The sequence below is a fragment of the Neophocaena asiaeorientalis genome, unplaced genomic scaffold (genome assembly GCF_003031525.2).
Source record: "Neophocaena asiaeorientalis asiaeorientalis breed wild unplaced genomic scaffold, Neophocaena_asiaeorientalis_V1.1 scaffold487, whole genome shotgun sequence".
Taxonomy (NCBI): domain Eukaryota; kingdom Metazoa; phylum Chordata; class Mammalia; order Artiodactyla; family Phocoenidae; genus Neophocaena; species Neophocaena asiaeorientalis.
The window spans coordinates 927,046-938,445 of record NW_020173398.1 but is presented as its reverse complement, the minus strand read 5'-3'; the positions used below and the strand labels follow the sequence as shown (position 1 = coordinate 938,445).

Here is an 11,400-nt window from a genome sequence, read left to right as displayed (position 1 = left end):
CCAAATGCATATGTTGAAGCTCTGACCTCCAGTGTGACTATTTTTAGAGATGGGGCCTTTAGGGAGATAATTAAGGTAAATGAGGTCATAAGGGTGGGGTCTGATTCAGTAGGTCTGGTATCCTATTGGATAATTAGAGGAAAAGACACCAGAGCTCACTGCATTCTTTATTTCTTAATTATTTGGCAGTTTCCTAGGTCCTTTTTCTGCAATTTCTAGATTAATTCCACTGTGAATTAATCTGAATTATTGTAATCCTTCAAAAATGAGATTTGCTTATGGTCTAGCCATATGGTCAGTACCGGTAAAAATTCCATGTGCATTGGAAAGAATGTGTATTCTGCAGTTGTTTGGTATACTATTAATACGTTTAAGTCAAGTTTGTTTGCCCTATCATTTATTGTTACAGATTTGTCCATTTTTAGATATGTCCCTGTACTGTTGGTGAGAGTATAAATTATTTCAGTCTTTTTGGAAGGCAGTTTGTCACTGCTTATGAAAATAATTTGTGTCTTTTGACACATTGATTTCACTTGTAGGAATTTCCAGAAACAGCACAAATATAAAAGCATAAATACAAGAATTCTTAGTATAGGATAGTTTATAAGTGCAAAAACTTAAGAAAACCAAATGTCCATCAATAGAGAAATGGTTAAATGGTGATATACACAGAAAGTGGAATGTTATGCAGACAGTGAGATAGATATATGTGTAGTTGAAATGATAAGATATCCTGGGTATAGTAATGAAAATGAGGCTAACTGTGTAGACAGCATGTTTGGTAGGACTCCATTTGTCTTAAAAGATGAGGTTTTATCTATGTATTGGTGTTTTTTTATATATAGAAATTTTCTGAAAGAAAGGTAACAGTAGGTACCCCTAGGGAGTTAGTTAGATATTGGAGATGGACAGTAGTAAGGGCTTCTTAGTATATGCTTGATTTTTTTCTTTTTATTTTATTTTTTACAGTGATCATGGGTTACTTAGAATAAAGAGCTAGTTAAAATAAGTAAATGCAGAAAGTAATTGTCTCTTAAGTGTAACAAACAAAATACTAACTATAAATAGGGTGGAATGAATTTCTGTTGAACACACCAGAAAATTTTATTGACATTTGCCATATTTATTATTACATCTTCCTTTGCTGTTCCTCTTATCCAAATCAAAGATGAAGCTTTCTCTAGTCTGAGGTTTCAGGAATTTTGCTAGACATAGTTAGCATTGGTGATAAGGTAAACTAAGAAAATTATCGTAGAAATTCTGACCTGGCAAAACAGATTTTTAATAAAAGATCTTTATTTCCTACAGATTCCTGACATTCAAAACAGCTGGCTTTTCATACACTGCTACTGCATCAAATCAACAATGAACTGGAATGCAAAATCAGAGAGTGTCACCTTACCACCACAGTATCCTAAAAAACAGGCATCTTTTTTGGAGCAAGCTTTAGTAAACACACTTACCACAGCATCTCAAAGTTCTTTAAACCATCCTGGAAGTAACCAAGAACCGTGCCTGTTTCTCAGTAATTTAAATCCAGTTTCACAGCCGCTGCTCAACATTAGAAATTATAAAACTCCTCAACAAATCCCTATTTCTGATATGCATAGTGGGACCATTGTGACCTCACAAACTTCAGTAGAAAGAATAACATATGCAAATGTTAAAGGACCCAAACAACAAAATCACGATTTGCAAATGTCTTCAGGAGTTACACAGGATGTATGGTTGAACTCACCAGTGAGGAATTCTATGCTTTCTCAAACAGGGGCAACTGTATCTCATCAGACTGGTTTAGGAACGAATACGCCCAATGTACATGCACTACAGAATCAATTTCTAGCATCAGATACCTATTCCATGCAACTACAAATGATCCCTTCTAATTCCGGAAGAGTTCCTATAACTTATCAAGGAAACCCGAGACTTAACCTACCTTTATCAGAGCAACAGGTTGATTGGGCACAGCAGTGTGCATCCAGTGGATTGACTTACCCAGATTACAGGCCACTTCCAAAGCAATATAGTTATTCATCACGAAGCTTTTTGCAGGAGCCTACTCTTCAGAAACAAACCCCTATGTCATCTGTATCATTACAAGTTAAAAATAGTCAATCTCCAAATCCTGCCCTGACTTTACAGTCAAAGCAGATTGCAACTGTACCGTCATATCAATATGCGGTTACTCAAACTGACAGAAGACCTCCTCCTCCTTATGACTGTAGGTATGCAAGCCAGCCTCTGCAAAGTACTCAGCATGTTGTTAAACACACTTCTATGGAAGTTCCTCAGAGTCAAGAAATACACTTACCTGAAATGAGGAAAGACTTTTGTAGAGGCTTTCAGCAGCAGTGGCAAAACCTTAATGAAAATTTCAGCACAATGGGAAATTCCTGTAACTTGAGAGTAAATACCAATGTCAATCAGCCTTTTAATGAACCTGTTAGATCTTATGTGGATGGTGTTCAGGCTCTTACTCAAAATAATCAAGAGAAAAGAGTGGATTCTCGAAATCTAACTTCAAATCAAGTACTGGACACGAGTGCCACAAAAGAAAAGTTAGTGAGGGATATTAAAACATTAGTAGAAATAAAAAAGAAGTTTTCGGACCTTGCAAGGAAAATTAAAATTAATAAAAATCTTTTGATGGCAGCAGGTTGTATTAAAACAGCTAATACCTCTTACAGTGAATCAGCTCAAAATTGTGGGTTGTCTCTGAAACAAACTGCCAAAATCCAGTCTGGACCACAGGTAACCCTAGGCCCTCCAGATACTGTGGAGGATAAACCACCAACAGTAATGGAATCTGCAGAAGAAACAAATAGAACACACAATACATTGAATTCCAACCTTCAGGACAGAAATTTTAACCAAGTCAGTTCTGTTTTACTAAATTCTGGCTGTTCGCAAGTTGTGAGTTCTTTAAAGACGTCAACTGTTGAGATTACCCAGGCAATATTAAATAACACCCAGTTTTCATCAGGAAATTTAGTCAACGTTGCACAAAATGTGCCACCAAATTCTGAAGCAACTTCTCTTCCTCAGTCTACATCCTTTGAGGAATATGTTTCAAAGTATCCAAATAAAAATAGGCTAATTCTCAGTTTACTTGCATCTGGAAATAAAACTCAGAAGAAATTATTAAAAGATACTAATGAACGTATTCATGATTCTAAACTGCATAGTTCTGAAATGAATCCAAATATCCAGAACACTGGTAACCAAGTGAATTTGAAAACCATGGAAACTCCAGGTACTCCAACTACTTGTAATATAAATGCCAAGATATCAAACAACTCTTCTTGCTTTGAGCATAAATCCTTCAATGGAATGTCTTCTAAAAGTGACTCTCACTTTTCCCTGGAATTGCTAGCAACATGTCTGTCTTTGTGGAAAAAGCAACCTTCAGAACCTACAGAAGAAAAACAGTGTGATGAGTCAAAAAAACCCACAGCAGCAGTTGGAATTTCAAAGCCTGCGGACATCTGTGAGAAGAGTCCATTTTCAGCTGTGGTAAATTCTCAGAATAAAATTGTAAACAGCTCACACGACACAGTTTTATCAATGGTAGCACAGAATTATGAGTCTTCAGGAGCAACTACTACAAAGGGGATTGCTGTAGTATCACCCTTAATTCTTTCGGATGTCAAAACATTGTCTGTCAAAGGTATAACACCTGAAGCTTTACCTGAAACAATGTATCCAGTTATTAAAGAAGGCAGTGTTTGTAGCTTACAAAACAAATCCTCGGAAAATACTGCTGCTTTGAACGTTAATGAACCAGTGACAAGTACCACAAGCACCAAGATCTTCCCACTGATTCAGAAGGATAAGCAAAGTGAGTCAACTAATACTAATTCAGAAGTCACACCTAATACCAATCAAGGAAAGCATAACAAATTAGAACCAGATATCCAGTATCCTGTGAGTGATCAGCAAACCTCATATATATCAAAGGACAGTGATATTGTGGGCAGAGATGTATTACAGATTGGCAGTATTTGTTCTCTTGTTGAAGGTGATACCTCTTATAATTCCCAAATAGCAAAGATATTCAGCTTGCCCTCTTTGCAAAAGGTTGAGCCACAGAAACCTCTACCCAATCACCAAGTAATGAATAGTAGACAAAATGAATTTGACAATATCACTGGGAGTAAAGAATTTGACTTTCAAAAAGATAATTTTGTACAGTGCACAGATGTTTCACATAAAATAACTGATCAGTCAGAGTCACTGCAACCTCCAGAACCATCGACTTTGAAGTACATTGGAGCAAAGAGTGGAATTCCAGAGGAAAGCAGTTTGGAGCATATCACTAAAAATGAAAGCATGGCTAATGATATGTGTTCACCAGCTGCTATTCAGCGGGATAGTTACCCTCAGGAAGCAGCCCAGGATCCTACAACAAATGAGAATCTCGAAGATAAGACATCAATCTTATACCTACATGATCAGCTGTCAGAACTTTTAAAAGAGTTTCCCTATGGTATTGAACCTGTGAACATGCCTGAAGGTTTTGTGGTCCAACAAATGGCACACCAAATCTCAAAAGCTCAAACTTGTGATAAAACTGGTTGTGACTGCAAAGACTCAACAGACCAGATACAAATTACAATATTAAATTCAGAGCAAATGAAAGAATTATTTCCTGAACAGGATGATCAACCCAACGAGGTAGACAAACTGACAGAGCCTCAGAAAGAAAAGCCTGTCACAAAAGAAGGGAACCAGTGTGACCCACAAGCACATGCAGTTGAAGAAACCTGTGATTCTGTAATACTGGATTCAGAAAAAGATGATGTCCGTTGCTGTGCGTTGGGGTGGCTCGCTATGGTTTATGAAGGAGTACCTCATTGCCAGTGTAATTCCACTAAGAACTCAACTTCAAAGGAAGAAAAAGGGAAAGATCCACGTTCTCCTTTGGAGACTAACGGTTATAAACAAGAAGAGAGAACCTCTGACAGAGATGTTCCTATTGCATTTAACAGTCCTCCAAATAATCAGCTGAAGATTCCTCTGACTTGTCCAATTGAGAAAAAATATTTTCCTGAAACAGAGCAAGGCAGGAATGTAAAAGATAAACCCAAATCATCAGAACATAACAGCTCATTAAGGACAGAACAAGAATTATCTGGTCACTTTTTATCTAAAGGTGATAAAAAACCAGATTCTTTGCAGAGTCACAAAAGAAAAAGAAAACTGCAATTTCATGAGGTAACTTTTCACTCCACTAACAAAACTGCAAAATTTTCTCAAGAGAGCCTGCAGAGGAAGCTCATGGCGCAAAACTTACGACCACTAAAACCAAAGATGGGTTTTTTGACAAGTAAAAATAAAGATTTGCATGTGAAGAATGGTTCTTTGGTACAGTCAGTATCACCGGAAAAGAGAAAATTGAAAGCAGGTGGCTCTAAACAAAAAGTTTTGGAAAAGAAGTTAGATGAAGGGAGCATACTTGATTCAGAGATAAAGAAGAAGAAATATGATAAACAAGAGCAGAATAAGAATGTGGGAGGTGGTGCATTTAAATTCTGTAACCTTTTCTCAACCACAGGTGAAAGAGCCAGGATTAAAGAAAAGACAGTGTCAAATGTTAAGTCCTCAGGCTCTATGGATAGCTCATCTAAAATTAATAGAGTTCTATCACCAAAAGAGTATTTATCAAGGCAGAAGCATAAAGAAGCATTAAAGAAAAACTATGTGAAAAATGTACCATGTGATTCTCAGTATATGAGGTCCAATAAACTTTCTACGCGAGTGGGAAGTTGTGGGAGATCAAATGAGAGACACAATGGCAGTGTACAGACCTCTAAGGAATCAGTAAATACTGGTACAAGCCATGGTAAAAACCTCAAAGCCCATCATTCCAAGGAGTCTAGAACATACATTTCAAGGAATATTAAAGGAACAGTTGGTGGAAAGCAACCTGATAAAATGTGGATTGATAAAACCAAATTAGACAAAAATTTAAGTAATGTAAATAATGACGTTGAATTCAGCCAAATGGCTTCCCAAGCAAAGGATCAAAGGAAACTGTATCTGAATAGAGTTGCATTTAAATGCACTGAACGTGAGCGCATTTGTCTCACGAAATTAGACAGTTCACCCAGGAAGCTTAATAAAGAAAAGAGACCAGAAAATAAACCTAAGACCCTTTTACCTGTGAAAGATACCACAGAGAAACTAAGCATGCTGGAGTTTAAATTATGTCCAGATGGACTATTTAAGAATACAAACCCTGTTAAAGACCAGAATGATCTGCCATCTACTCCTAGGAAGGAGCAAGCTCCTGTGCAAGGTCCAGTATGATTTTTTTTGATGGTGTCTGCAACATTGTAATACTGTAGTTCAGCAAGTGACAGAGCATCTCTCCTGACTTCCCTGTAGCTAGGAGAGACTTAAATGCATTTTGCCTTTACTTAGTATTTAGTTTTCTCAGTAAGTTGATGGTTCATTGGGCAATGTTTGTTTTAAGTTTGTGTCCCACTTATTTTAAATTATATTACATTCACATTAAAGGTAAGAGGTGTATAAAATTGTAAGGTTTGCCAAATACAAAGATTTCCTTTTGTGCCAAGAAGTGACTTAGCACTCTTTGTGCTAAGTCAGAAAAGCATCAGGTGTACATTATTTCAGGTCTTGCCTTTGTTCATTCTCTTTTGGGACTTGCAGTTTCAAAGCCCTGTGAATTTGAAATTTTGGTCTAAATGTTAGGAGATATGTAATGTTAATGAAATCTTTTTGTACATACGGAAGTGGTTTGCCTTATAGTCATCTTTGAAGCAGTTGGTGATTGTGTTATCGCTAAAGTGGTACCTTCTAGTCTACTCATGAAGTATGCAATGGGAGGATCTTGGAAGCAGTGTTGTCCATTGTTGAGTTACCAAACCCGAATGGAAATCATGACTGTCGGTTAGCCGAAGGATAGAATTCTCAATGTAGTGCAAGATGGAAGGAGAAAATAGAGGACTCATTATTTGTGGTAGAAGGAAACATTTATGGGTTGTGGATAGTATATGTAAAACGTTGTGTTGAGAAACCCAGATTGGAAAACTAAAGGATTTGAATGGAAATCGTAGTTTCTCCTGTACTGTGTTCAGACAGTATCTGTTTGGGTGCATAAAATTACAATGTAAATAAGGTACTTTTTCTTGGAAGTTGGTAGGGATATATGAGTATATAGAGTATAAAATTCATTTTGTAAAGTACTGGTGATTACACTTGGTTCTTAAAACTAGATCCTTAGAATCTGAGGGCCTGGTTGGAAGTGGGTGCAGCAGCAGTGTGAGGTACATTCTGTCTCATGTGCCCTTAGGTATCTTGAGATGTGTTGTTGTTCAGCCCAAGTAGGAGAAACATAATTACATAGTGAAGGTAAACTTTTAAATTGTGAGATTCAGGCACGTCATAGGGGAGAAAGCATTTTTCCATGCCCTTTTCAGTTATGTGTGAATATATCTGATGCCTTCTAAAATCTAATTTAGGCTTACATGGTTTTCCTTCATTATAGTACTAAAAGAGATGAATAGCAATATCTAGAGATCTGAAAATGAATATTTAAATAGTTTCAGGAATAAAAAGTACAAAAGAAGACTGGTTAAAATGTTTGACTGAGGAGAAAAGGATGCCGGAAGCCAACCAAGAAATAGGTAAAACTGTCTATTTAAGTTTTTATTTTACTTACCTGGCACTCTATCATATATAAGCTGGATTACAGTTATAGAAACTTGTGAAGTTTGGTTTTTATCCATATTCTTTTAAAAGATAGTTCAGTGTCTGTATGAGTGGTAGGAAGACATTCTCCTATTTTTTCTGTCATGCTGTGGACAGAGAAGTAGTGATCTATTTCCTTTTAACAAGAGAATTCTCATCACAGTGACTTAAGACAAGGGGTTGGCATGCTTCTTCTGTGTAGATAGGTTTTGCAAATCATAATGTCTCTCCTAAATACTCTAACACTGCAGTGAGAAATGGCTGTAGAATAATGAATGAGCATGGGCTATGTTCCAATTAAACTTTACCAAAACTTGCTAGAGGCTGGGCTTGGCCCACAGGCATAACCTGTTAGCCAACCCCTAGATTAGATTATTTGCAAGTTAGTTAATTAAATTCTCAAAACCAGGGAGACAAAGATGTTCCCATTTATCAATGAGAGGTTAGATCATTTGGCTAAAGTTACATAGCCAGTAACTCAGTAGGGACTTGAACCACATCCCTGTCTTCAAAGTTTATTAAGTGTGGAATTTGAGTTATTTTGGTGACGAAAGACTGATGCTCATAGTTTTTTGTTTCAGTTTGGTTTTGGGTTTTTTGGGGTTTTGTTTGTTTGTTTACTGGGAAGGGTTTTGGGCTGAGGGCCAACAAGAAAACCAGAGTTTTTAGTATCTGATTTTTAATTAGTGGAATGAATGTATTTTGTGTTTTAGGGTTTTGCATTGAGAACTGGAACCTAGGGTTCAGGAAATTTAGTTTGGGTTAATTAAATACGAAGAGTTCATAAGAGTCTTTTGAAAATTGGGAGAAGCAGAATTTTGCCATGAGCAGTAATAAAGAGAAGTAAGAGAAGAAGTGTGACAAAGGTTGAGAAGAGCTTATAAAGAATATATGTAAGCAGGCATGTAGAAATGGAGTCTTATACATTGAAGATACATAAAGGGAAAAAGAAACCTGAATGAAAGAATCAAAGGAAGAAGAAATGTGCACTCTTAATTAGAACAGGAAGACAACTGAAAGAGGGGAAAATGAATTAGTGAGAGTAGAAAACACACCCCTAAAGTTGGAACACAGGAAGTAAAATATGAGAAAGATGGAAATGGGTGTGGAGATTGCAGCAAGAAAGTTCCTTGGAAAAAGGGAGGACCATAAGTTTTGCCTCAGAGAGAGTTGAGAGGCATAACTGGAATCTGAATCTGAAAATACTCAGAAGACAGATATATGCACAGATTGACCAGAGGCTCAGGGAGCAGCATGAGCTAAACGACAGATGTGAAGATACCTGCGGACAGGATGAGCAATAAACACTGAAGGTGGGACATCAGTACTCAGGATCACTATGAAAATGACACAAAGCAGGGCCCAGGAGCAATGAGAGATGCAGCAGGGTGAGAGAAAAGCTAAGAAGCAAGTCCAGAGCTCTGTCAAGGGTCTTACAAGGGCTTCCCTGGTAGCGCAGAGGTTCAGAATCTGCCTGCCATCGCAGGGGACATGGGTTCATGCCCCGATCCAGGAAGACCCCACATGCTGTGGAGCAACTAAGCCCGTGTGCCACAACTGCTGAGCCTGCACTCTAGAGCCTGTGAGCCATAACTACTGAAGCCCACATGCCTAGAGCCTGCTCGCTGCAACTGGAGAGAGCCTGCGTGCGGCAACAAAGACCCAACGCAGCCAAAAATAAATAAAATTATAATTTAAAAAAAAAGTCTTATGAGACTCAGGGAAATCATGAAAGACAGAACATACCAAGAGGAAGAGGCTGAAGAACTGGAACTCCCAGAGAGCTATAGAAAACACGCTTTAGATAAGCAACACCTAAATTTGGTGGCAAAGGTTGGAGTGTAGATGGAGCAAGTCGTGAAGCTATCAGGGTGAGGTAGAAGAAGAGGAGGTGACAGAATCCAGCGGAAAGCAGCTTAGAGGTGCACCTCAGGTATCAGCATTCATAACAGAAAGCTGCTGTGCACAGAGAGGAATTTGAAACAGATAAAGAATTAAGAGTAGCCGTCCTCTGTTAGCAAAAAAAATAAATAAAGAAGAGGACAGAGTGCTTGACCCACCCAGGCAGAAAAAGGTACAAGAAAACTTACTCAGAAAGGAGTGGCTAGAGCAGGAATGTGAAGTACAGGAATTCAGAATTGGAACAGCTTCTGAGATATAGAGGCACATCTAGAAATATACAGAAAAAGGAAAGGCTGGCTGGGCCCATCAAAAAAGGGATAGTGAGGCTAATAACAGCACTGAAATAGTCTAAAGAAACAGAAAAATACAGATATTTCTTAGAATACCTAGTGCATAACAAGGCCAGAATATGCAAGCTGTACCTTTCATTTACTCTTTGGAACTGGCTTGCATTTGTGCTTTTTGTATTGCTAGTTTAGATGGCTGTTAAGAAAGTCACGTTTATAATAGTATGCAAATAATGAGTTTTTATTGGGCAAGCGTACAGGTAGAGCAGAATAGCCCTGGGCAGTAAAGATGGGAATGACGTTAGAAAACAGCCCCCAAAGGAGAGGCAAGATGTCCTGTGTATTTACTTTATAATTCTGTAGGTAAAGAGCCATAGTTTGTCACACTTAGCTCTTTCCCTAATTTTTTATCCCAGAGAACAACGCATGTTTTCCGTCTCAATTTATATTGATTGTATACTAGTCACTAACATTAAGAGTAATAAAGTAAATAAAATTTTTGTTTCCTTAGATGATAATGTTTTGGCTAATTCAAGACTCTCCAAGAGAAGTTTCAGTGCAGATGGATTTGAGACACTACAAAACCCAGTAAAAGATTCAAAAGCAATGTTTCAAACCTACAAAAAGATGTACATGGAGAAGAGAAGCAGAAGTCTTGGTAGCAGTCCTTTAGAATAATTTTCAGACTTTAATTCTTCTGATGGTTCTCTAATTGCCACAAGAAAATTTCTGCCACTTTCTGTTCAAATTATTTTTCTGGAAATACTCAGATTGCCGTGATAAAATTTCTCAGTTTGGTTACCATTTTAGGTTATGTATATCATCGAAGTTACTTAATTAAATTGGCTTGAGAACCTTATTTGTGGGTAGCAGACATAAGAAATAGATGGTATTTGTCAGGGAAACCATAAGGTATTGAATTCTGACATTATTGAACCAAGTTTACCATTATTTTAAAATGAATTATTACACAAATCTTGTTTTGAAATGCTAACTATCCATCCTAAGGGAGACCTGTGCATTACTTAAGGACTTATTTCCTCTGGGACTGTATTTTTGTTTCTAAAACTTATTAGCAAAACTTATTTTTCAGAAATCCTCACTGTGAATGTCAAAGTATATTCTTAAGTGTTTTATACTGAATTGTAAACTTTTTGTCAGTCTTGTTTTATACTTGTTAAACTGACATAATTTTTGGATAACATCTAAACATTACTTTTCATACTTGAAATAAACATTTATTTTTTAAAAAGTATATCCGAAACAGTTTGATTTGTGTTTGATTTCCTGCCCTCACAACAGAGCACATTTTAGAAAGGTGTTTTTAAAAGGAGAAATGTTAATTAAGCTGTCACAAGTAAATATTTTCAGGTTCATTCATTAGAAGAGCAAAATTTACTAGGTTCAGGAAATTGCAAGGAAGGCAAAATATAACTCTTCAGATGTTTCTGGGCTTTTATGACTACTAGAAGTAGAAATGTGTTGTTTTCATAAAATC

The 11,400-nt window shown here is 37.1% G+C and overlaps 1 protein-coding gene across 4 annotated transcripts in view; it reads left to right on the top strand.

Moving 5' to 3' along the window:
* RESF1 (retroelement silencing factor 1) overlaps positions 1 to 11,157 on the top strand; it is a 34,575-nt gene extending 23,418 nt beyond the window's left edge. For 2 of the 4 annotated variants that reach the window (XM_024747100.1, XM_024747101.1), the window contains 3 exons: positions 1,309 to 6,298; positions 7,566 to 7,649; positions 10,414 to 11,157. In XM_024747100.1, coding sequence (XP_024602868.1) covers positions 1,366 to 6,298; positions 7,566 to 7,649; positions 10,414 to 10,580 — 5,184 coding nt within the window. In that variant the 5' untranslated portion in view covers positions 1,309 to 1,365 and the 3' untranslated portion in view covers positions 10,581 to 11,157. Of the gene's footprint in view, positions 1 to 1,308; positions 6,299 to 7,510; positions 7,650 to 10,413 lie in introns of all 4 variants that reach the window. The other 2 variants (XR_003003512.1, XM_024747102.1) reach the window with 2 other exon arrangements.
* The last annotated feature ends 243 nt before the right edge of the window (positions 11,158 to 11,400 follow it).